This window comes from Candoia aspera, chromosome 1, assembly GCF_035149785.1.
Source record: "Candoia aspera isolate rCanAsp1 chromosome 1, rCanAsp1.hap2, whole genome shotgun sequence".
Lineage (NCBI taxonomy): Eukaryota > Metazoa > Chordata > Lepidosauria > Squamata > Boidae > Candoia > Candoia aspera.
In genome coordinates this window covers 169,899,674-169,926,903 of record NC_086153.1, presented here as the reverse complement: position 1 = coordinate 169,926,903, position 27,230 = coordinate 169,899,674, and the positions used below count along the sequence as shown (strand labels likewise).

At 36.9% G+C, this 27,230-nt stretch overlaps 1 protein-coding gene across 1 annotated transcript in view; it reads right to left on the bottom strand.

Annotated features, from left to right (window-relative positions):
- The window catches only part of ABCA12 (ATP binding cassette subfamily A member 12), a 130,880-nt gene that overhangs the window by 81,351 nt on the left and 22,299 nt on the right, over nucleotides 1–27,230 (bottom strand). The window contains exons 7-18 of the mRNA XM_063302960.1: nucleotides 21,765–25,652; nucleotides 19,032–19,147; nucleotides 17,930–18,027; nucleotides 16,105–16,358; nucleotides 15,909–16,021; nucleotides 13,316–13,440; nucleotides 12,205–12,378; nucleotides 10,616–10,780; nucleotides 6,899–7,100; nucleotides 5,810–5,949; nucleotides 5,270–5,389; nucleotides 2,159–2,249 (exon numbers count right to left, since the gene is read on the bottom strand). Coding sequence (XP_063159030.1) covers nucleotides 2,159–2,249; nucleotides 5,270–5,389; nucleotides 5,810–5,949; nucleotides 6,899–7,100; nucleotides 10,616–10,780; nucleotides 12,205–12,378; nucleotides 13,316–13,440; nucleotides 15,909–16,021; nucleotides 16,105–16,358; nucleotides 17,930–18,027; nucleotides 19,032–19,147; nucleotides 21,765–25,652 — 5,486 coding nt within the window. The remainder of the gene's footprint in view (nucleotides 1–2,158; nucleotides 2,250–5,269; nucleotides 5,390–5,809; nucleotides 5,950–6,898; nucleotides 7,101–10,615; nucleotides 10,781–12,204; nucleotides 12,379–13,315; nucleotides 13,441–15,908; nucleotides 16,022–16,104; nucleotides 16,359–17,929; nucleotides 18,028–19,031; nucleotides 19,148–21,764; nucleotides 25,653–27,230) is intronic.

Here is a 27,230-nt window from a genome sequence, read left to right as displayed (position 1 = left end):
TCCATGGATTTTGAAAAGCATTAACAGGAAGCTCAAGATCTTGGGGGCTCAGGTGGTATTCTCATTTATCTCTACAAACCATGGAAGATGACCAGCAAGGGAAAAATAATATACTGTAGGACAATGAAAGGGTATGCAAACAATGTCAGTGGAAAATACTGGGATTCTGGGACCCTGGTCTGAATTGCCTGCTGGCGCAAGATGGGTTGTAGCTCACAAGCTTTGGTAAAAATGTGTTTGGCCAAAGCATAGCCATCTTGATTAGGAAAGCTTTAAACTGAAACCTGAAGGGGTTGGAAATGAAGTAGAGTCCTCAGCTAAACTATAAAAACTGGAAGTATTGTTCAAACGGGGCCTCTCAAACCATTCAAAATGATCATCAGAAGAATGTGAGCTCATAAAGGTCATGGTCTTTACTGTTTATATGCAAATGGTCGGAGTGTGGTAAATAAGCAAGATGAACTTGAACTTTTTATGCAGAAAGGCAAATACAATTTAACAGGCACAATAGAAACCTGGTCAGAGCCAGTCTGCTGTAGTGGTTAAGACATCAGGCTAGAACCCGGGAGACCATGAGTCATAGTCCTGCCTTAGGCACAAAGCCAGCTGGGGGAACTTGGGCCAGTCCCTCTCTCTCAGCCCCAGGAAGCAGGCAACAGCAAGCCACTTCCAGAAACACTGCCAAGAAATATGCATGGACTTCTCCAGGCAATTGCCAGTAGTCAACTTGAAAGCATGAGAAAGTGTGTGTGTGTGGGGGGGGGGGCTGGTGGGATGACTTCTATGACTGGAATAAAGCAATTTAAAGGAACAAAGCAATAAAAAGGGAAAGATGTGTTGTATATTAACAATGATCATTCATATGTCAAAAATATTTCTGCTCAGAAATGCACAAGAATAAACCTACCAACACCATATTTTGGGGGGCACCTACTATCAATGATGGAAATGCAGGTTTTTTAGGTATGTTCAAAATAAAAACAAAGAAAAGAATTAGTATATTAGAGCTCAGTGAAAAGGACAAAGGAAAGGGAAACCTACTGAACTTCCATTTGGTCCAGTGTTCTCCAAGAAAAAACTATCTGTACCTTTAGCACATTGGATGAACAGGATGTAAGGATGGTATTGAAGCTTGAGATTGGCAGAAACATGGTCAGAGACCAACTCTTTACTTCAAATGAGTTTAAATCTCCAGGATCAGATGAACTGCATCCTAAGGTACAGAAGGAACTAGCTGATGGTAGTTTTGCCAACTACTATATAAATGAAGCAGAACTGGATTTACATCACTACTTTAGTTCATTTGACTTGACTATCCTGAAAAGACAGTCATTTTAATTCAGTATTATGAAATTAGAAAACTATGACCCAAAGTGTAATTCGTTATTTAACAATCTCAGTGCTTAGAATTCCCAGATCCCTAGTGTGATGGAATGCGTCTATGAAGGGCGAGGTGATGCGACGGACTATAGTAACACAGCTGGTTCTTAGGAAGGAGGGAGCACATTCCAAGGAGGGGAACAAGATAAGAGACAACACAGCTGGACCGTGGGAAGACTAAGAGATTGAGTAGCCACCAGGTTATTTCCCTCTAGGTTAGAGTAGAGTAGGTTTAGTCTGGCAAGATTCTGTCTATATGGTGTGAGCAAATAAAGAACTGAAGTTTGGCTGCATCGCTTCTTTATTGTTCTTGGGCTAGGCCTGATACCTAGTCACTTAAAAAAACATCCCTCTGCTCTTTTGTCTTAAATCTATTTTCAGTCTTTCAACGTGTATGAAGAATGTTGAAATGTTACGTCATGAGTACTGATGGTGAGCAGGAGGGGGCCCCTATCCAGGGGGAAAAGCACATACGTAGTTTACAGGCTTTGAACTTTCCTTCAAAGAAACTCAGAGCAGACCCGCCTTGAGTTTTGGGTTTATCTGTGTGGGTTTCCCACGCTCCTTCAGTTTGGCAGGATTTTCTGTCTACTAGAGTAGGACAATAAACACTAGAGACCAAGATACCATCTCAGCGTGGTTCTTCGCTCTAAGATAGGACATGTTATATGTTCATACTCCTAATATTCTTATATTTTCAGTTTCCTCATCTACCGCCATCACCATTCAGACAAGAATCTATACCTGATTGGTAAGATGAAAGTATGTAACAACTTACTCAGCTCATTGATTTGGTTTAACAGTTCAACAGCATCCAGCTTCACCATGAGTTTGATGAACACTTGCACAAAAGGATTCTGCAACGTATTCTGTCAAATGATAGGATGAGTCTATTTAATATTCAACTTCAAGTACATGAAGCCATTTTTCAAAATTGTGGTTGTCAAAAGAGGAAATGATTCCCTGCAAATAAAAAGTTTGACTCTTCCCAATAAAGTGTCCTTTCAACCAGACCAAACTTTAAGAATTATTTATTTATTTGTTCATTTTATATTTCAGATTTCATCACCGCCCATCTCACTCAAAGTACGACTCTGGGCGGTTTACAATAAAACTAAAAATAAATACAGATTAAAATACAATAAAAACAGTATTTCTTAAATAAAATATAAAATCCAAGATGGAGATATTAAAAGTTCTTAATTTTAATTCATTAATTCACGGGGGCCTCTTCAGGGTGCTAACCACTCCCAGAGGTGATTACCCCACCCCACCCCAAGCAAGATGGCAGAGCCAGATCTTTACCCCTTTCCAGAAGGCCAGGAGAGTGGGAACCTGCCTCACCTCTGGGGGAAGAGTGTTCCATAGGGCAGGGGCCATGGAAGAAAAGGCTCTCCTCCTGGGCCCGACCAATCAACAATCTCTCATGGACGGGGTTTGTAACATGCCCTCTCTGCCTGACCAGGTGGGATGGGTCAATGTAATGGGGGTGAAAAAGCTGCTGCTATTATTCTTATTCTTATTATGAGTCAGTTTGGTATAGTAGTTAAGGCATCAGGCTAGAAAACCGAAGACAGTGAGTTCTAGTCCTGCCTTAGGCACAAAGCCAGCTGGGTGACCTTGGGCCAGCCACTTTCTCTTAGCCCTAGGAAGGAGGCAAGGGCAAATCACTTCTGAAAAACCATGCCAAGAAAACTGCAGGGAGTTGTCCAGGCAGTTTCCAAGAATTGGACACAATTGAACGGATAAGATTATTATTATTATTATTATTGGAAAGAAGGAAGTTAGTTCAGCATGGAATTAAGAGCTGGGAGCAAGATTAGTCATTCTTATGTAGAGGATCACTTCAGAATTAATCTTATTCTGTAATATTAACTACATCACAAATAAAATAAATGAAACATTTGTGGTTGTTATCCAACTGCACTCATATGCAAAAATGACAAAAAAAAGTTCTCTACAGGTAGTCCTCATTTAGTGACCACATTTGGGACCAGCAACTTGGTCATTAAGCAAAGCGTTTGCTAAGTGACACATCACAATTTTATTATCTTACTTCAGCTTTCCTTTGCTTTATAGACCTGTGAAGGTCGTAAATGTGAGGACTGGTTGTAAAGTTTTTTTCCCCATCACCATGGTAACTGCAAATGGTCACTAAACAAGGCAGTCTCTAAATGAGGACTACCTGTATTTCTGACACAAAATCCTCTCATAAGACTTGTTTTCCCCATAAGCTATGCAGCTGTTGATAACTCAGTGGAAAGCAAGCACACTCATAAACTCACTCCATAAATCAGTTTTTAATTAAGTAAATGAAAATATGATATGATAGCTAAACTAGGGTGGAATCCATGGAAATGCTGCCATAAAAAAGTTATAAAAATAACTTCTCTCAAAAACAGAAAGGAAAGCACTTTCCTAACCCAAGTAAAGAACTCTGTTACTAACAGCTCCAACAAGCATCTTTTGTATGAAGTTTTCTAAGGGGCATTATTTGGGACAAAAATTACTACTACTTCATCCAGCCATTAGGAAGGGCCTACATTTTCTGCTACCCAAATAATTCTCAATGTCCTAAAACATAAAACACTTGAAGGTTATCTATAAGCCTCGTTATATTGAATGTGCTATATTGACTATCATTAATTTCATCTGCTGCTATGTAGGAATAAAGACAGCAAGATTGACTGCAACTTCATAATAAATATGATGAAGCACCAGAGGAAAACAGAAGCCATATCTGTATTTTGGGGATTAAACACTGACTTATAAAGAAATTTTATTCCTGAATTTTATATTTTTAATTCAGACATACTGTGATTTTTGATACAGAATATTCAGTTCTCTTATTTCTCATATCTAGTGCTTACTGTAGAAAAGAGAATACATGCTTCAACAGTCTAGAGAAAAGCTTCTAAAAGCTAATTAATGGGGGGGGGAATGAAACCTTTAGATTGCATTCTTTTCCATAAAATAATAGCATAAATTGATGTAAAGTAAGTTTCTAGACAGCTACATATATAAAACTATCTGATACAGTCCAAGAGCTCTGCAAAATAATTAACAAACAGCCTGGTAATTCAAAACAAAAGCTAACTATCTTAGCTATTTAACTAGAGCTGTTTATTTATTAGAAAATGAACCACAATGGAACCCAGCTCCAGCTGCTGACAGGTCGTGCAGCTTCCATGTCTTCAGAGGTTGTTCCTTATAAAATCCAACAGTAGCAAAAATCCTGCACCATGCATGCATATCCTAGCAACTCAAATTTGAAGTGAAACATGGCAGGCACAATAAAAAATTTAAGGTGATAAATCACTGTTACCCTGACTGCTTTCAGCACCTCTTGAAAATATATCAGTGCAACATCTCACTGTCATTATTATAAGGATGCGGACTAATGCCCTGGATTTCAGGCAGGACATTTAGATAGTTATGCGATCGGATCGCAATGATGAATCATTTTAGGTTCCAAATTTATTTCTTTTGCTCACCTTCCTCTATCCATCTTTCCATCTATCCATGTACATGTAACATACACACACAACTACAGTACATACAAATAAAGGCTCATCTGCTTACTCTAAATTATTTGTTTGGCCCATTTCCATCCATGACTGTAATGCTGGAAGCAAAGATAACATTCTCTGTTATGGACAGTTGTTCCTTATGAAAAGTTTTCACACTTGGATACTTGGGCGATAATGCTTCTCCCTATCTGAAGAGGTAACACTTTTCATATATCTCAATATCTCACCATATAATTTACTGTACCTTCTGGATAAGATCTGCATATTGAATGTGCAGAATAATTACTAAACCAAAATACTGTAATTAAAAAAAGAGAGTAACAACTTCACAATAGTCAATATGAAATGACATTTCATACCTTCACCGTTGGAAGAGTGTCATTTAACACGGTTAGTGAATCCATGAACAACGGTGAATGGTCCAACCACTCCTGGGCTTTTTGTGTTAAATCATCCATCAGTTTCAGTGTTGAATTAGACTTACAGAATTGAAACAAACAAATTCAACATTAATTCACTTTGTAGGTAAGCAAATAAGTGATTTTAAAGATTAATGCTTTTAGCACAAGGTTTTGCTTTTGTGCTGTCATAAAAACAAGCGACTATTGCTAATAAGATAACAGTAGCTCTGAAGACAAATATCCTAGTACAAATATTCAGAATCTGAAGCTTGGAAAGTTTAGTTTAGTCCCCAATTAATCCCCTTCTCATTTCAGTTAAGAGCAATTTCTGAGTTGCTGCTTTTGTAAAACCCACCAAGTTACATATTCTAGAAACAGACTAACAGAATTTTTCATGTGCCAAGTCATTGTAGAAGCAATCTTCTAATCAGTTTCTGCTGCCTTATCAAGAATATTCTAATCACAGTGAATTGTTAATTTTATTTAATATGGCATTACCTTTTCCATGATTGCACGTGTTTCAGGGGTATCTGGAGAATACAGAATCTTCCCAAGCAACATGGGCTTTAAGAAAGACCAAATTAAAGCCCCTGTAGGTGTCTTAACCAAGTCCAGAAACAACGATGAGCAGAAAGGTGCTACAGACAAGACAAGAAAAATATTGGCCCAACCAACTGAAGCACACACAATTCAGTGAAGTACACTGGTCTATTAGTAACATAAACCTGCTGGATCCTCTCGTAGCCCTGAAGTCACATACCAATGTAATAATTTCTAACAAAGCCAACCGTCCCCAAAAAGGGGTTTTGCTGAACTCAGCCAGAAAGATTTAATGTTCAGGAAAACCCTCTCTGTTCAAGATTAAATGGAAATTTGGAAGGACTAACTGCCAGTACAGTGTCGGTGTTTCCCTTTTCTAAAGAATGCCTGTATCTATGTAGAATTAGGCTGTGCCAAAGGTTCTTCTCACTTACTTACAATCATGCAAAGCTATCACACTGAGTGAGACTGTTAGCCTGTCAAGGCCAGTTTCTGACAGCAAAGCTCTCCAAAGCCCTGGTGATAGATTTAACTCAGCTTCCTACTTGAAGTCTTTACATATGCCAAGTAGGGGCAAGCCACAAAACAAAGGTTACTTTTTATTTCATCTTTTTTTTATTAAAATCTTCTCCACATAACTTTCTCAAAAAAGAAAGAACAGCACAATTTAAATATCACTTATGAAGTTAGAATAAGATTTGATTTCTTAAGCCTTTAAAAACTTGTCATCCCTCATTGTATGAGTTTAGGAAATGGTCTAGAAAGATATAAAGTCCTTGCAAGTTAATTATACTGAACAAAAGGACCCCTTGATGCCTTTGCTTTATTATACAGGCTATACACCATCCACACAATGACCAGATCCAATAAATAAGAAAAGAACATTGTTTTGTGTAGTTTTAATTGTGCTGAAGTCCTGTTGAAAACCATGTAATGAAGTAAAATAAGATTATCCCACACTCCCACTGATTTCAATTGGTTTCTGCTTGGTCATCTGCTGGAGGGGGCCATTAGATTTTTGCAAGGAGCTTCAACTGTCAAACTTACTAGAATCAGATGGAATACTGTATTTCTTCATAATACGTTGCACATGTTCATCTTGTGCAGAAGAATGGTGAGCATTCTGCTCCTCAAAATCAGGTAGCAGAGACTCAAAAAACAAGGGAGTGATTTCTTGGTTGCAGAGAGTTTTTGATATAGTTTTAAACATTCCAGTATTTATTGTTAGATTGCTAGCCTCCAACAGAGCCTGTGAAAATAAAAAGAAGGCATACTGACAGAAAGGAAAGCAAATTAAAGAGGTAATTAATTAATTAATCCCTGGAATGAGTTCCTCACTGAGATCCAGACAGCTCCCATCCTGATGGCATTCTGGAAGGCCTTAAAAACCTGGCTGTAGGGGTTTTTTTGTTTGTGTGTGTGTAGGGTGGGTGGAATCCCTTGTTAGATGTGTTTATCATATGTTCATATATTTTGATGTTAATGGTCCTGATTTTCCATTTTGTTTCTTTTCTTTATTGTATTTTTTATTTATCTGTTTGTATTTGTTTTTTATATTGTGGGCCATCTGGAGTTGGTCTGGAGTACACGGTACCAAGGTGATTGATTGATAGATAGATATTTACTTAGGATATAACACTCACATGGCACTATCTAACATTAGAAGCCAAAATGGGGTGAAAATGGTTAGTACTGGGCTATATCTGACTCTGGGTCATGAAATTCACATAGAAATGGCTTTGAATCTCATCCTAGTCTGCGATACAAATAATATGTATGTGTATGGACAAAGAATACAAGAACAGTAGAACAGGTTCTACAACAAAACAATAAATTCTTAATACTGTAAATGTAACAAAGACAGGATGAAATATTTCAGTGAAAATACACTAATTACCATGTGCTAAACCTTATTAAAAATTAAGAGTAATTTGTAAACTGTCCTCTATATTCAGTTGAATTACACAATCCATTCTTACTGAATCCTTCATGAATTATGTTAACACGTTTTCATCCTACTAAGATGTGTCAATTTATCTGTACCAAAGTAACTGTATTTTTATTAGCACTGCTTTGTGAGTAGTCATTTTAAGAATTTTGCACAACATAATTTTCACAGTTGGTTGGCTTTGCATTTCATCTTCTTCTTACCTTGTTGTTTTACAACTTTTATCTTCTGCTAACACAGAATAACAGTTCATGTATCAAAGGAAATTGATTTTATCCCATGGGACATTGTGCCACAATAACTACTGTATGTCAGCTGTTAAAATGTTAAAAAAAAATATTGTTGTCTAGTTACTTCCTGCTCCTTTCAATGGAAAAAAGTTGTATTTATTTGATGATATATATTACTAAAAACTTTATATTACCCTTTTTGGAAAAGTCACCATGGTGGTGCTCATGAATTATAAAAATTCAAAGCTAAAAGCACTGCAGCAGGATGCCTAAATCATTGCAACCCACTGTGAAATCAGCTGCCTATGCAGGAGGTTCTCAAAATCAGCAACATGTGAGTAAGACTGCTGTGATGCAAGCCACACCTCTTTTGTGCACATGTCAATGTTGCATGCATGTTCAAAAGGGGTAAGGCTTGCATCATGACACTCCATCACCATCTTGCTGATTTTGACACACAACCTCCACAGACGCCACTCTGTGAAACCACTAAAAAAATGAAATAATAGAATGCAATATATTAAAGGCATTACAATTCCAAGTTAAAGGGATAGCTAACAAGAGTTTGGCAGCAGACTTCAACAAGCAAAGAAAACAAAAAGAAAAGGGAATGACTGGAGAACTGCATGACTGTGTGCTCAGCTGTGTAGGGTGAAAAGGTCTTCTCCCAAATAGCTACAGATCGTTAGAGGTATATCCTGAGAGCAGCTGATTGCGTATAAGGAAGAGAATCAAACAAAGGAGCAAGTCCAGTGGGTGAGAATGGCAATCAGGTATAAGAAATGTAGAAAACATTCTAAACAGAACCCATTAACAGAACCTTGCAGATGAAACAGGTTCTGAGCCTTCAGTAGAACAAAGATACACAATCAGATAGGGGACCAAATAGCGGATCACTGAAAAGCAGAGGAATACAGCCTCACCTTTCAGGAAAACAGAGACAGTTGTGGTAATACTGTGAGGAAACGAAAATATATGTTCTAACTGGACTGATCAACTTGTGAATTACCAATGACTGGAATTAGGTAATTGACAGAACAACTTCCAAGATTTAGCAAATCCACCTACAATTATTCCTTTATCCTAATCAATATAGGGACAAATAGCACTACTCAGATTAGCTACAACTGCATCACCTTAGGCTTTCAATCTAGAAAGGAAGCTCAAGAAGCTGGAATTTTCAATCAGGTAATTAGGTAATGTTTACATTAATCAAATTAATTAATCAAAATTAATTAAATATTTAAAATCATTAATTAATCATTAATTCATTAATTAATCAAAATCAAGTAATGTTTACATGTACCTCAAGAGGACTAGAAAGAGAAAGAAAAATATTGCAAGTTAAATGATTGGCTATGTGAATGGTATTGGTTGGAGAGATGGGTTTGGGGACCATAGCCTGACTTATCTAGTTGAAGAACTACTGGCACAAGATAAGTTGCATCCCAGAAGCTCTGGTAAAAATGTGTCACCAAAGTGAGCTTGATTAGAAAGGCTTTAAACAGAATCCTATGGAGATGAAAACTTAGAAGTAAGAATTGTTCTGTATGGTACAAGTAGTCGAAAACCACCTTCTCTCTGTTTTGTTAAGGGAAGAAATGATGATTGAGAAAACTACAGCTTAGTTGATCTGACATCAAAATCTTGGAATTCTAAAGTAGATCACAAAGAGAATGATGTGTAAGCACCTTCAAACAGCACAGTAATTACTAGACGCTGGTAAGAGCAAATTTTACCAGACTAGCCTTCTCTTTTCTCTTTTGAATCAGGTAATTTCCTAAGTATCCTGTGGAAATGCTGTACAGACATAATATATCTTGATTTCAACAAAGCATTTCACAAAGTATGCCCACAATTCTGATTAGCAAGCTTGTTAAGTGTAGGCCAGATGGCTGCTTCGAAAACTTTGCCCTCAAGTACTCATCAGAATGTAACGGGCATTAGGTGCTACAAGTTTCTTCCCTATGATTTCTACTTTTCAATACTTTTATTAATTTGCATAATTAATAAAAAATCTGCATAAATTGGGTGGTAGGGCTAATGTCTTGGAAGACAGAAATTAAATTTAAAATCAATTGGGCCAAAACCAACAGAAAGAAATTTTACGAAGATAAATGCCATGCTCATCATTTAAGGAACAGAAAGCACAGGTAAAATATAACAGATGCCGGAGGACAACAGAACTTGTACAAAGTATCTTGGAATTTGGTATTTATTGGTTTTATGGATCAATTGTTTTTAATCTTTGGTGTAAGATTTATTTGCTTAGGTTGGTTTTTAGAGTCTCTTTTTAATCCTTTCTTTTAAAATCAGCTTTACTCTTTTTATAGGAAAGGTAGGGTACAATAATATGCAAATAAAAAGAAGCAAAAAGTGGCAATATTTCTCCTCTCAAATGCTGAAATATATTAGTTCTCCTTCAGTGTGACATTGTGGCTTCTAGTCTCCTAGTAACAATCCTTCCCATAATATACGTTGGAGCTGTTAATCTGACTTCTGTGCAATACACACTTTCTAGACCTCTGGTACATCAATTATTTTGCAATTCTAATTTCTAAGAATTAACACATTTTAAAAACAGACCTTAGAAAGCGGTGCATGTCTTGACAGCCTCAGCTTTTTCAGGGAATGAATTGCATATAAGAGCGGATGAACATCTGACACAACCTGCGTCCTCAAGTGATCCAGGTCTTTGAGAAGTTCTAATCCCTTATCCAGAGGAATTTGTAATTCCTCAGGGAAAAGCATCTAGAGAAGCCCACAAAACATACAATATCATAATCCAGACTAAACATATCTTTCAAAAGAGGTACATGCTAGGAAAATTTTGATATTTTTCATTCTATTGATTAGAATGATTTTTCGTTCTACTGATATTTTTCATTCTATTGATACCAAATGAAGCATTTAATTAATTCTCTTGCTCAATCCAAAATATAGCAATAATTAGTAGTGGCAATAGTTACACAAAGATTTTGAGCATAATCATAAATTAAACTCCTTTAGGGTATTGTTTTTAAATGATTGGAATAATTACAAGTGGGAATCCAGAAAAAAATACTTAAGTAGTGGTTTTTTTATTATTCTTATTTCACTGGAAGGTAAAATAAAGTCAGAAAAAAACACCTCCAAAGAATCTCGTTTCATTCTCCCAGGGACTGCTTCAGAGAGGGAGTGAAGGGATGTGACCCTTCCATCCACTACCAAAGCAATCACTGAAGAGAGAGAAACAGGCTTGGAGACAGCACCTCAAACTCTTACGTCCTCATCTTTCAAAATCTTCTATGGTAAAAGACGGCAGCTTCCTTTCATCCGCTGCGTGCCTCTGCTCAGGTAGATGAAGGAAGATCAGTGACTGTATACAGCAGAATGGGGAAATTAAGCATGGTCCTCCTTAAACCAAGCCAAGCTCCTGGTGACTACAAGGACATGTCCATATGATTCCCTTAGCAAAAACATGGATGTGCTTTGCCACTGCCTTCTTCCAACATGTTTTCTCAACCTTCCAGTCTAGCTTATAGCCCTCAGATTTCCCAATGACCTCTCACAGAAGTTTTCACCAGATTTAAATCTGGCTAGCTTTTTGTGATCAGTCCAAGTCAGCTAGGTGTTGCCACCTACAGTGGCATATAGGAAACATTCAGGCATAATTCTAATACAATCCTTTTAAAGCAAAATGGCATCTATGTGTGTGCAAGAGTGTGACATTCAGGCCACTTTACGTATTTTGTAAGTATAAATAGTCTGTTTTCTGCCTTCTGCTACATAAAACATACATACCTTGTTAATGATCAAATAAAGAAATATTATGTGTTAATGTATTATAAATACTACTGCTATTATCACCTTACTTTTCACTTATGGGACTCAGCAGTTTATATGAAGCATCCTGTGCTCCATAATTCTGTCTGCCATCTCTTTATTGGGGAGTATCCCTGGTGGGATTTCCTTCCTTCCAAATAAACCTGCTAAAGATTATGTCTTCCATCTCTAATCATATTGATAATATTTTAGTTTCAATCACGTTGGAGCACAGTGGTTGCTCTGACTACATCTGGTCCCATTAAACGGATGTATCCACCACCCATTAAAACAGGCTGTTGATTCCACAGATCTTTTTCCCATTATGGCAAGAAAAACCAAACACATGTTGCATAACACACGAGACAAACCTTATAAATGAATTTGTAGACATCTAAGTAGCGCAGAAGTGTGATCCCCAAAAGATAAGATTTGTGAGCCCTTTCTGCAAGGGAGAGGTTGCAGAATTGCTCTGTTATAATTTCCAGCTTAGCATCAGCAGCATCTGTTTCACAGGACTCTAGCTGCAGTATCTGAAATATCAGCTGTATTGGCATGGGAAAAAGCAGAATGGTAAGCAGTAAACTCTGATGAGGATAAATTAAGCAGCTCTCTTTAAAACCACTGACCTAGACCACCTAGCAAAGCAGCAGAAAGATACCATTTGTCATACCAGGGGGCTTCTGAACCTCTTGTAAGCAAAACCACAAATCAAAGCACCCTGTTTCTTGGGCTTTTACTATTAATATATTAATTTTTGTATCTTAGTGTTTTAAGATCAAGAACAAAAAGTTACTGATGAAAAGCAAGCAATACACCATATTCCTGCTTCCAATACTGTTCTCTGGCCACTCTTCCTGAGTTGGGTGTGGTCTCACATAGGTTTTCTTTCCTCTGGTGAACACACAGACACATCTATTTTTTTATTGCACTGTGAAATAGGCTGTGCGTGTTTACCAGTTCAAAAACCTGCCCTGCATACTTTCCAAAAGTAAAACCAGAAACATACACCATGATCAGGAACTGTTACTCAACCCACATTTAAGGTAGCATAGCTTTGTACTGACAGATAAAAATGTGAAAAACAGAGGTTAAACCTTCTGGAAGGCACTGCCTTGTTCTCTGTTTGGGACTGTCAGTCTGGGACATTATCTGACATTCAGCCAGTTTATTCTTTAATGACCCTTTCCCTCAACAGTTATCTTTCTATCAGTAGTCCTGGGATTTGAAGATTTTTTTCATCTATGTATCAGCATCACTTTTTGCCTGCTGAATAGACTGTCAGACTATCATAGGCTGAAATATTACAATTTGATTTAGCAGGGAACACACTTTATAGACAGATAGATCAGAGAAAAAGATGAGCTACCCACTGATATCAATCATCTTGTCCCACCTCAGTTTTTACACAGATGAGTGTGTATGATACAAGCTCTGTGAAAAGTCAGCTAAGGTTATAGCTATTATTCATAATAAACTTGCCTGTGTTCTGTTTTCTGGAAGAGGCATTTCTGTCAAAGCATTGATACTTTCTGTAGACATTCCTACAATATTTCTGAGATCATTCTTGAGGCCATCAACATTTTGGAACAAATCTATGATCATATCTTTAAAACATCACAGAACAAAAGTTTAAAATTAAAGTCTGTTTTACTTCAGAAAATGCTATATAAACAGAGTACATAAAATATAGTTTGGAAAAGAAAAACTCTTTATGCTACAAGGTGAAACTGAACAAGAAAATATCCAAAACATTTATTCCCCTATTTAAAAATAATATGTATTTCTATACCAAAGAGAAACTTGATATAGATATAATATATTCCAGAAACCTAAGAAATTAATCTCTTTAAATGAATTTTTAATTTCCTTTCTCATTTAAATCATATCAACTGAATATGTTTGGTGAGCAGCAGCATATTCTATTTGCTTCTTTACCAGTCCCAACTGAAAAAAAAATCAGTCTTAATTGTTATAATAAATTAATTAAAATTAAAAAACTTTATGCCATGTAAAAATACTATTTTCTCATCAACAGGTTGAGCAATCTATAATAATAATATACACAGTATTATTAATCAGTAATTGTATTTTCTGAACAGATATGGACAGCTCATTTAAATCTCTTTAGAATAGTACTTGATTTTCTTTGGGTTTTTTGGGGTTTGCCCTCAAGTCAGCCTTGAATCCTGGCAACTACATGGACAAGCCCATGTAGTTTTCTTTGCAATGTTTTGGTAAGTGGTTTGCCTTCTTTGTTCGACTGAGAGAGAATGACTGGCCCAAAGTCACCCAGCCAACTTTCTGTTTAAGGTAGAACTAGAACTCACAGTCCCACAGTTTAAGTTGGTTGCAAACTGAGTATGAGCCAGCAGTGTGTTGTGACTGCAAAACCAGCATGTGCAGTTGTAGGTGCATCAACAGAAGTATAATTTCCAGTTTTGGGGAAGTAAGCATTTTAAGTAAGTATTCTGATTCAGTTAGACCTCCCCTGAATTTCTGTGTCCAGTTTGAGGCATGACAATTTAGGAAGAATTCAGAGAAATTAGAGCAGGTTCAAAATTACAGTTTGGGTGATCAAGGTAGTAGAAAAGAAATCCTATGAACAGAGATTGAAGGAGCTGCACATGGCCAGCTTTGGGAAAAGGCAGTTAGAGAAGGGAGATATGACATCCCATAGATAGCCATGCCATCTGTTGTCTGTAGTATTTGTTGTCATATTGGAACAATCTGGCTTTTACAATTATTTGTTTGAACTTAGTTCAGAGTGGCCTTAGGGTGTCCAGTTATTCTCAAGTCAGGTTTGTAAGCATTTCAATGCTTCATTTGTTGAGACCTCATAAATGTCAAAGCCAACATTTTCACAGTGTTGCTTACACTGGCTGTTTTTAACCTTTCCACCAATGGCTTAAATGGTGCAATCGCACTCTTTGATTTGAGTCTGTGATTCCCAATTGTAAGAAGGAAGTGTTTTACTGTCTCTGCAGAGGCAGTTTCTTCCCTCATCACAAAAAAGCTGAAACATATCCAGGGCAAAACCCACATGGACAGATGGAGAAGGTATGGGAGTAGATCTTCCTGTAGGTAGCTTGGGCCTAACTCATGTGTGGTTTCACTGTGGGACCTTTAAATTAGGCCCACCGACACCCCAACCCAGTAAACATCCAAGGATGTTGCTGGAAGCTTGGAGAAGCACCACTGACCATCTGGGATACTGCATTCTACCCCTTCTTCTACTCTACCTCCTGGATCACATTCTAGGGCAGCCGCCCAAAAAACACACTGCAGTCATTTTCCTTCCCCTCCCCATTTGTTATATTTCATTTCGCATTTCAAAATCTAAAATGCCAAATAAAGTACAATATGTTGGGTAAATATATTGGCCCCAAAGGGATTTTTTTATAATAACCAATAGGTTCTATGGTAATATTTATTTTTTTTAAAAACTATTTCAGGGACAGAATTCTGAACAGAGTTTTTATCCATTACAGTACAAGTATTCGATCTGCATGGCAAAACTAGGTTTTTATCTAATTACGACTTTTGTGTTTGGCCAGCATACCTAAAATACATGCACGTAAGCATTGTACAGAAAAGTCACATGGCCTTTCCTGTGCTTGACTGATTTTAGCCCCACTTTTCACAATTTTTCACTCTAGATTGGAGACTGGTAACCCAAGGTTCTCCCAGTCCTATTCTTTTTGCCCTTAATATACCCCCAGATAGTCCTGGCAATTTTTGGTGGTGCAGTTTTTAGCACACATCCCTCATATTAAATGAAACCAATCATCTACACACCCCCACCAAATAAAAAAGGAGCTTTTTCTTTCAAATGTTACTGACTATGCCCCCCATTAGAAATTTTTAAAAGTGGGGGGTGTTTCTGGTTGCAAAATCAAGAGACAAAATGGGTACATCTAAACTTCATAAGGTTTAACCCACCTATCTTACTATTTCTATCTAAGTTTTCCAAAAAACATTAGTTTAAAACTTTAGAAAAATGGTAAAGGTAATAGGCATAAAACCAAAATAAAGAAAAAGCAATCAATAAATAATTGCTGGAAGCAAAGATTACCTTGTTTTCTGGAATGTGTTGTATTCTTAGTGATATTCATTATAGAATTCAAGGAAGAAATAAGCTTAGAGATATCACGGAAATATTTAAGTTGAGGGACATTTTCTTGTAACCTTTTTAAAGAAAAGAAAAGGAGTAAGTATTGGCCCTCTCAAAGAGATAATAATTGCCACAGATTACTTGCAAAAGGTCTTACCACTGAATTTGTTGCAGAAGCTTTTGGGGATTCCCGACAACTATTTCCTGAAATTCTCCAGAGAGGCTTCTGTGGCTAATTAAATTGGTCAGCACACGATCAGTTTGCTTTCCACTGTGAAGAAGCTTCTTGTGGAATGCACTTTGAGTGCACAACTCTGCAAAACTAACATTGGGGAGCTGGCATGTTTGTTGCAACCATCTAATGCTCTCGTAATCACAAAGGAGTGATGTTAAGTTTTGCAGGCGGGTTAGCTTTAAACAATCAAAACGGAGACAAATTAGCTACAAATGAGTTATAAAAAGCAATGAAAAAAAACTAGCCAATATTGGAGGGAAATGCTATTTAATTAGAATGGTGAAAGCCTTTGCATAAAGTCAGGGCCGGTTCTCGGCCTAGGCAAGCTGTAAAATTTTAGGGGGCACCAAAATTAAAAATACTTCTAAAATACACAATATGAATATATTTCCTCGTGGCTTTACATTTTTTTCTTTCTACACATTTTGAAAACACCCACAAAATCTGTGTACTAGTAGTGAACAGCACACTAGCCAATGTTGCAGGTCATGAAAAAAATGTATTATTACAGCTATAGACCTCAGGAAGCTGATAATAGTACCGAAACAATACAAATGTCTGACAGGAAGGTCCTGATCGAACAAGTTGTGCAACTATCAGCTTATCAAAGTTACAAGAGGTAACAGCGCACTTGGTGAGCCAGTGTGCCTGCCGAAGGGTTAAATATACTTGTGCAGAAAGAAGCCATATGACAACAATCGGTGGAGGTGTAATTAAAATTACTTACTGTGTACATAGGGTGAAAATGTCCAAGAAAAGAAAAAATAAGTCCGGGGCTGAAAATCATAAGGGTAGAGCTCAAAAACACAAAGAAAGAAAGGAACAAGGAGATGCCTTTTTGAGATTCCTAACAAAATCGGAATTTTGAAAAATCAGCATTGGCTAGTGTGCTGTTCACTACTAGTACACAGATTTTGTGGGTGTTTTCAAAATGTGTAGAAAGAAAAAAATGTAAAGCCACAAGGAAATATATTCATATTGTGTATTTTAGAAGTATTTTTAACAATCTCAGATATGCAGATGATACCACTTTGATGGCTGAAAGCGAAGAGGAACTGAGGAGCCTTATGATGAAGGTGAAAGAAGAAAGTGCAAAAGCTGGCTTGCAGCTAAAGGCAAAACTGAAATACTTTGGCCACATAATGAGAAGACAGGACACCCTGGAGAAGATGCTGATGCTAGGGAGAGTGGAAGGCAAAAGGAAGAGGGGACGACCAAGGGCAAGATGGAGGGATGATATTCTAGAGTGATGGATTCGTCCCCGGGGGAGCTGGGGGTGTTGACGACGGACAGGAAGCTCTGGCGTGGGCTGGTCCATGAAGTCACGAAGAGTCGGAAGCGACTAAACGAATAAACAACAACAAAATTGGAAGACGAGACAAAAAGGGGGCGCCAGAATATGACTTTGCTTAAGGCGCCTAAATGTCTAGAACTGGCTCTAATAAAATATAGGGTGAAGAACTGTTTTCTTCTAGCGCTAAAAAGAGAGTTTACCCTTTGTCACTTGTGCTCCAAATTGAGCTCTGTGCAGGACTTCAGATGCATAGCTGAAGAAGCAAAGGGCAGAAGAATTTGGAGCAGAGAAGCAGCAGGTGGCAAACACTTCGCTGTCCTTTTCCCTTGCAATGTTATTTTTCTCTAAGAAAAGAGGCCATTTGAACTTCGAAAACTTGTTAAGCCTTAATACAGTAACAGCTCACTTTCATATCATTGGTATTTTTCACATCTAAATGATACGTTTACTTACTTTTAACATCAGAATCTCTGGAATTGTGGCATTAGTATTTTGGGAAGTAAAAAGGACTCCTTTTAGCTCTGTTATTTTTGGAGGAAGAGTACAATTTCCTGTAAGAAACAACACCAGCTAGTGTTTTGTAACTACTACATTTCTTTTTGGCAGATTTCCACTATCACTAACAAACTCTACAGGCATTTTGAAAACTAGCAAAAGCAATGTTGTTCCAGCAGGCTTTTGTTCCTGAGATAAGTTTCACTGAATGGCAACTATGATGTATTTGATTTGTTGTTTAAAATAGTTGGAAGTGAAACAGTCTCCCTACCCGTATCTTCCACTTAAAGCTGAAACTCCTTTAGATAAAAACAGAATTGGAAAAAGTATATACATTTAACCATCATGAGCCGAATCAAGCTTTAAAAGACAAATGTAGGAATCAAAGGCCCAAACCACTTTTTTTTCTTACTCCATTTCATGTTCCAGCTCTTTGTCACAAATAGAAAAAAGTGTTTGCATTGGCTGTTCATTTCCAAAGAACTTTCTAAGGTTCATCCAGGGGGTAAACTTTCTAAACCAGTAGTCCATCAAATATTTTAATCAACTTTGGAATGCTTTTTCTTTCATCAAATATCTTTTCCTTTGAACCTCAGAATGTATTTTCTTACATTCTAGGTTTAACCTAGAGCTGGTTATCTCAAATAAAATGCTTGAATGTAAATCATGGCAAATCAATCTGTGTTAACTAAAACGATGAAGTTTTCTCTCTGTAATTCACCAACTTCTAATTCCACTGCAATATGGGATCTTCAGTCACTCTTCTTAAGATAAGTACCCAATAAAATTTTCTGAAATAATATATCTACCACAGTTGCATTAAGGCTTATGCTACCATTGGTTTTGGTGTAGCGTAAATGGCAGATGCACATTTATTATATGTGGGGGGAACAGACCCGGTAGGATTCTTCTTGATCAGGCTTCCTGGCGTTTATCTGGGCGTGAACTGCAATCGGTGTAGCTGTAGAGCATCAAGCTGCCATAGGAGGCATTAAACTCTTTCACAAGGGAAAGATTTAAAAACACATACATTGTATGCTATTATCAAAATATGTGTTACCTGGCAATTCACCATCTTGCCCTTCAAACACATTCATTATGCAAATGAAATATGATGAGAAGTCACCATTAGAAGATGTTTTTAGGAAGACATTTTCAAATTCTGAAAACAGAAACCTGGGACAAAACAGAACAAAATAAAAAACAGGCCAGTCTCATGTGAAGCTGCACACATTAAAGAATGGCTCACAATCAAAGTCTTTAAAGAAAGTCTGCAGCTTACTTAGAATAGCACTAAGCCAATGTAATTCAGGAAATGTACCAAAATTTTGCTTTATAGTAGTTAACAAATCCTAAATAAGAAGAGTTCTACTTATTTCAGTAGACTTATATCTCTGAATACTTTAGCCATAATTAACAAATTACTAAGAATGATCTATTGTTCTCTAAACTTCTGAGTTTTGGGCTCAGAAAAAGCAATAAGACTCTCCCAGTTCTTTCCAAATGAACATCTTAGATATTAGTGCAACAAAAATTTTCTTATCTGTAAACAAACCAAATGAACAGATCTAAAAATCCACTGGGATTAGAGAGTTGTGCAACACAACCCTAAACAAATTGGTTCTGATCTATTCAATTGGATTTTCTTCTGAATGAGTTAAAGATTGCAGCTTAATCCTGAAACTACTGAGACTTGCTTAGTAAAATGTTTAAGACTGGACTGCTGCAGTTATTTTAACTGGAACTAGGAAAACACAATTTTTTCTAAGCTACATCAAAGATCTTGGGCCACACCTGATCATTGTCACTCTCAAAGATTGTAAGACAGCTCTTTACAAAGTGTATATCCTTAAACTCTAGGACACACACAATCTCTCTCTTGCTAATGCAACTCACGAGAATTGCAGGAGAGTTGGGTAATAAATGCATCTGGTGCAAATTTGTAGAGCTTTGCCAGGAAAAAATAGAGATGTTAGGGATCTGGTTGCACAGGGCTGTAAGTGGGAAAAGGTAAAAGCAGAGGAAATAGGATGCTCAGATATACTATGGTAATAGAGATCACAGGAAGAGATAGGGGCTTCTTGGCAGACAGCATAAGGGAAACAAGGAAACAAGAATTGGAGATCTACAGAAGGGAGTTTCCCAAAGAATAAAGAGGGAAGAAACAAAACTTAGATCAGCTAGGAAATGTATAAAGAGCTGCGGGTGCATGGGACTTACTGTCAAGCCCCACAAAACTGGCCGACTCAAGAAACAAGAACCACTTTGATTTTTGGCAAGATCTTTATTTTTTTTAAAATTATTTATTTTCTATCCCGCCTTTATTATTGTTATAAATAACTCAAGGTGGTGAACATACCTAATACTCCTTCCTCCTCCTATTGTTACTAGGGTAATGTAACAGGATCTTGAAAGCCTATCAAAGCAATACTCCTGCTCAACTTATACCCAGCAACTTCTATGCAACTTCTGTATTGCAAAGAAAAAACGTAAAAGCAGTTGTTTAGAGTTGGCCAACTGAGGACGTTTCTGCAGGTTACAATTATGTAACAGGCTAGTCTTACCTCCCAATTCTCAACTGTCTATGCATTGCTAAAGCACAGTTGAGGTTATATATCCCATACATTATATGAATCTGAAGGACTCCATTTTGTGGTATACTGTAAGTGAACAGAGTTGCTCTGGTGCTTCCCCCCTCCTCTGGGCTGAGGTGTCTCTTTTGTAAGGGTCTTGTTACCATCTCCACTTTCCCAGGGTCTGTTAGACACTCCATCACGCTAACACAGACTCTTATGTGCACACGCCCGGGAAGAATGGAGAGGACCAAAGAAGCACAGCCTGGGAACAATGGCTAGGGGAAGGGAAAAGGAAATGGTTAGCCCAGTGGGGAACAAACTGGGAGATAAAGGGAATCTGAGATAATCCAAGAGAATTAAGACTCATAAAAGGGAGCCAACAGTACTGGGCTTGGTTGGTACTGCAGCTATACCCCCTGTGGCTACAGAGGGAATGAGCAAATTGGGGTAGGGGGATCCAGTTCAGTTGGTGACTCGATCAACTTGAGTAGAGAGACCGGCAGGTTTATTATCAAGGGAATCACCCGCTTAACTCTGCTAGGGAGGGGATCATACCTTACAGAGCTGAGAGGAAGAGAACAGGCTGGAGGCAGATGGAGGAGGTGCTGCCAAGAGCAAAATAAGAGAAACTGCTACATGGGACTTTTGTAAAGGCAGCTGTGGCTGAGGGGGAGACTTGGTTTGTTTCCAATAGTCCTAGTCTAATCTCCTGTTTCTTTGGCCCTCCTCCTCTCACCCTAGACTCTATCCTTCTGTGCTCCCATCCAATACTCTAGAAGTCTCCTGAATAGTTCCCCATAGTCATACCGTCCTTGCACTAATTGAGATTGCAGTCCTTTGCACATCGCTGAATGCCACAAGACATTTCCAGCTAGGTGGACATAGCATGGCAAGGATCTAACCCAACAGAAAGAGGAAATAAAGCAATTCCTATTTGATCAGAGAATGGATTTTGGCAGTCACATGAGGTTACCAAAAGGTACACAAGTATACGAAGTCCCTCTCTGCGCTGTAGTAAGCTCATCCTGTCCTTATCCTATACAGAAAAATACATTAAAAAAAATAATTATGAACCAGATCTCTAGTTCTGCATCATTCTGAATATTTTCTATAATGTTATTTATGTCAACTTCATCTCAGAAATACTTCTTTTCTGGTTATTTTAATGTTTGCCTAAATTTCTCTTCATTCAATTGATTATGAAACACATTACTTACTGTGCAATAAAATTGCTTGGAGATGGTGCTTGTTCCCATTCTTTCCAAAATGTCTTATTCAGAAGTGTTTCTGCAACCATGACAAAAGGATGCCTAGTATGGCCAAATTTATATTGCAGCTCGGTTCTTTTTGACAGCAAATTTGGATCTGGATTTGCTTTAAACTCCTTCAGCAAATCCAAATAGCTTAAAATAGAAATACTGGCATTAAATATTTCTGGAACTGATTCATTGTGATCCAGAACTTTTCCCATAATTTCCAAGCTATATCTTGCATTCTCAGTTTCTGTATGGTACCACTTGGATAACGTAGTCCAAATCTGTGAAAAATTACTTCTTGATGGAATGGAGATTTCTTCTTCATCTGTTTGTGTGGCATTGTTCACAGGGATGTTCAGATGTACGTAATATTGAAGCAGCTTGATGAATAATGATAAATCATTCCAGTCTACTAATTTGTCACTGAAATTTTGTATATAATGTTCTGTTTCATTACCTGAAAAAAGCGAGGCAATTTTTGAAGGATTATAACTGACATCATTTATACCATCAAGAACTGGGATGAAACAAGTTGAAGTACTTGATGGTAACTCCTTAGAGATTGTGGTTAAAGTTGTATACATCTCCTGTATCCAAGGATGTTGGAAATCAAAGAGTATATCCATTTTCAAAAGCAAGCCAGAGGAAAATTGTAGTGATTTGATGATGCATAACAAATCATTTGAAAAATACACATTATTTTTTTGGTAAAGATTTGTTAATTTTAGAGTCTGCTGGAAATTTCTTATGGAGAAAAGGAACAGGTCAATTAATGTTTGATTTGTTCTGTCTTCAAAGTCCATGGAAGTAAAAAGCAGTTCACAATGGCTTTGGTTAAGTGCCTCAGGGAGAGTGATATTTTTAAACAGCACTTGAAAAATTACATGAATTACCTCTTGGGCATTACAATTATGTGGCACTCCAGTTCTTTTGTTCCAAATATCTAAAAATGGACTCAGAGTTAAATACAAGACATCCACTATTTTTGTTTCTGCTGAATTTCTATGCCCTGAGAAAGACTCACTGAACTCCTTTTGAAACAGAAATTGTGAGAAACCATACAAGGTGGCAATTTTTCCTCTATCAGTTTCTTCCAATTTGCTGTCAGAAAGTATTATTGCTCCTTGATTCAGTATGTCATGTATACTTTGAATGATTGTATGGCTGTTATTAGCCAATGGGGAGATGGTTTCTAACTGACTGAGGTTAAATTGATGTCCAAACTTTTGCTGAAATAACAGATTCCTAACAGCAATATTGATGACTTCTGAGGTGTTACTCTGTGGGTTTTCTTCATCATATTTTTGTAGTATGTGGGATAAAAATTGAGTTAACTCTTGCAGTTCTGGGTTCAGAGGAAGACTAGAAGCATTATTCAATAAAGAGAAGTGTTTATACAATGTACTTAAAGTAAGTGTGTTATGCAGTATTACAGATGTTAATTCTCTATGAATATTCACAAAGGCCTTCAACTCATTTGACCAGGATTTTTTAGTAGTATTTTGGATTCTTTGCATTGATCCTGAAAGATAAGTACTCAACTTTACACTTGTATTACTACGGTAGTTATTCTGAACGGTCAGGAATGGCTCCAGAATGGCTTTTATCACTGACGTTTTAAGAAAAAAATCTGAAAATGTCAAAGGAATTTCTTCTCTTGCATCAAAAACCCATGGTATGTCCTCTGGAAACCTGGTAGCTGCTACAGACATCATGTTCTGGATAATTCTCCATATTATTGCAAGTTTTAAATTGATCTTATTTAAAAACAATTTATTTGATATTCTTGTTTTGTTTAATGGCTGTTTGATTTTTTCTCGATAAGGATTAATGTAGAAAAGTGTTTGAGAAAAAGCATCAATAGGTGATAAAAAAGTATTATTTTTTTTTCCAAAATAAGTTTTGTAATCTATGTCAGAACTGGAATTCAGGAACAATGTTAACAAATCTAATATCTCTTCTAAAGAGGAAACTTTCATCCCCCAGCTTAAAGTTTCAAGGAATTCGTATGTTTCTTTTTCCTTGTTGGCTAATCCTATGCCAACAAGAATTAGTGCTTTTCTGGACATTTCAAGCAGTTGAACATACTGTGCTGTATTTGTCACATTCTGTTTGGAATTCAATATTTCTGCAGTCTCACTCAAGATCTCTGAGAAATCATTCCACTTTGATTGATTAACAGCATCTTTGCTCACTTCTAAAATCTTTGCTACAATCTTTTGGTGTTTATTATGTAGCAAAAAAGAAGGCACAAATGTTTGATTCCAAACTGATGGGTTATCCAGGAGATTTTGTGCATCCACTTCTGTTCCTTTCAAAATAAAAGGACTCTGAATGTGTAAAGCAGAAATTTTGTCAATGATACTGCTAAGCAATGGCTCTCTGCAAGTCAGATTACTTTGATACAGGTCAAGAGAGAGAGCTCTTAGATTTTTATGCATCTTTTCTATCGAGGGATTCTGATATTTATGGAACCCAATTAATTTGGACAGAAAACCTGATGAAACTTGTAATGATTTGATGAGACACTGAAATTCATCTGAGAAGTGCTTCCTTTTGTTTTGGATGGTCTCAGAAAGTGATGCTGATTTCAGATTTTTTATTGCAAGCTGAAACAATTGGGTAAACATATAGTGATAGGTTGTTTGGTTTTCAGAATCCAGAGAAGAGAAAAGGAAATTACATTTGCTTTCTCTTAAGGCTTCCTTTAGTGTCGCATTATTGAAAAACACTTCAGTTGCAATGAGATGGAAGTCCTTGACAGTGCAATTTGAGAACCTTTTGCTAGTCTGAATGTCTCCCATTAGAAGAAGGCTTGGTGTTAAATACAACAGTTGCAACATTTTTGCTTGTATTGAAGAATTATGCCACACTGGAGTCATATATAAATCCAGCAAAGATAATGCTTGTGAAAATCTGAGGAGGGTATCATTTTTGTTAATATTAAATACTTCTGTCAGCCTGGGATCAGAAAGCATATCTATACCCTCCTTAATTATCTGAAATAATTTTTGTAAAGTTTCATTATTGGTATTCATTAGTGGATTAACAATAATGAATTCACTGATGTACTCTTTCTCCAGGTCCTCTAACACTTGCAAACTTTTCAAGATAGTGTTTAAAACCATTGAAACATTTACTCCCTTGATGCTCCCTACATCATTCTCTTTCAATAAATGGTTTACAAATTTAATCATTTGTTCAAGTTCTATTTTCAAAGGAAGTCCAAAGTTATCATGGCTGACATACAGACTGTCATGTAATATATCTAAAATATGTCTATAGATAAGGATGTCTGTATCTCTCCATTCTGCAGACCTCAGTTTTTCACTAATATGCCAATAAGTATTGAATTCATTCCACTGAGATTCATTAATGGAATTTTGGATTTTCTGCATCATGTCAGTCAGGGAAGAGATCAGTAGATAGTTATGATTTGTGCTGCTATTTGCTATGATAGCAAAGATTTTCTGAAGTACCAGGAGTTTTTCAGGAAAATTTTCAGTTGTTGCAGGTTTAAGCAGAAAGTTTACAAACAATGATGGCACTTCTTCCATTGAAGTTAAGTATCTTCTATACTTTTCAGACAGGAAAGGGAATTTGAGGACAGTACTCATTTTAATAGCTTGCCATGCCTTTTTGGCTTTAAAAATAACCTTATTTAAAAGCACTAGATCCCTGATGCTCCTATTTAAATGGTGGATATTTTGAATTTCTTTTAAGTCAGTGATTAAGTCAAATAATGGCATCTTCTTCAAGCTATTCTGAGATTTTGTAATTTTTTTAAAATCCTTTAAAAAGTAGTCAGTCTTAAAATCTTCATCAGCAAAATCAAGAGCTAAAAGATTCCTGTAATAAAAATATACAAAAATATAAAATCAGTGTAGTATTTTCTGTGCATAATTTATCTTAGAACAAAGAAGATGAAAGTGTAATGAAATTTGTTTTCCCTTTTAGAGTTTACAAAACAACTATCTTGGTGTCAAATTTTTGCCTTTTTGTGGTAGTCCTTTTATGACCTGTCTCCCCACCCACCTCCTCCTTACACCTTAAGTGTTTGCTTCTGTTTTTAATCAATCGTACTTTGCCATTAAACATGAGCCTTATGTTTAGAGCTGGTTTTAAATAAGATTCCGGTCAGGCATGGGGAATGCTGGCATGAGAGCCAAATACTGTTCCTCATGGTTCCTGACCCAGCTTTTTGTCTTCTTCCAAAGCACTGTCACCTTTTCAACCCCCAGATTCCTCTTCTCTGCCTGGCCCATCTCTTCAAACCAGAAACATTAAAAAGAAGAAAACTCTATTAATAGCCTCTATTAATGTCAGTAGATGGTATCTTAAATGCTTCCTGCAAACGATACAGTTGCTGATGTAAAGGGGAGAGCTAATCTGCTCTTTCCTACTGCTTCAGTCAAGGTGCACATAGTGGTCCTTGCTGTTTTAAGGCACATTGATACATGGGAGCATTGTCAGGGGAAGTAGGTACCCAGGAAGTAGCTCCACATTCAGCTGAAATGTGGCAGTTCAAAGTTCATGCGTGTTCCATTGAATTATATTTTTATGATGTTATATTGTCATATGCTGAAATCATAAATCAATTTAATTAATTAATTACTCCACTGAAAACAATGGAACTCATTTCTGGGTAGACATGCACAGTTGTCCTGTTGATTTTGTATGAATACTAGCTTTCACATGTGTTTGTTTCAGTCAAATGCTGGTAAGTTTATGTGCCTGTTTTCTTAATAATATAACAGGAAATAGAGAAATACTGAAATGATTGAAAGAGAACAGGGTAGTTTCTGGAAAGTTCTCCACAGAATATCCATTCCTTTTGAAGTAACATTTTATAGCAGCAGAAAGAATGACTTTGACTCAGAACTTACCTTAAAACATCTTTCATTTTAGCAAATAAAGTCTGAATCCTTTTCCAGGAAACAGGTTGTTCACAAATGTAATTTATTGCCAAATTATTTTTGTCTACAAAAACAAGCCAACAAATAAACAAGTTAAATCACTAATTTAATTACTATCTTTTAACTGTGTGATGATATTATTATTTTATTACTTTAAATGTAAGTGCTACCTCTCTGCCCATAAAATAATAGCATTGGAAGGAACCTCACAAATGCCTCTCTGAGATTAACCGCTTCTTTTATGGTTTTTCAGAGAGTCAAAGCATGTTTTCCACCTTAAGTTGGCTAGTGTGTGTCTTCAGGGTTGCTTCAGGTCATTATGCGGTATCTGGTTTGTTTGTTTTTTGAAAAACCTAGTTAGGCAAACCGGGACTGACATGCCATTGCCAATATTTATCAGGAAGAATGCATGAGGGGAACCTCTTTCATACGTAACAGAATAATAAGAATCTTACACATTGGCTGCAATATTGCGTAGTGATGTCAGCATTTTTCTTGCCAAATGTTGTGT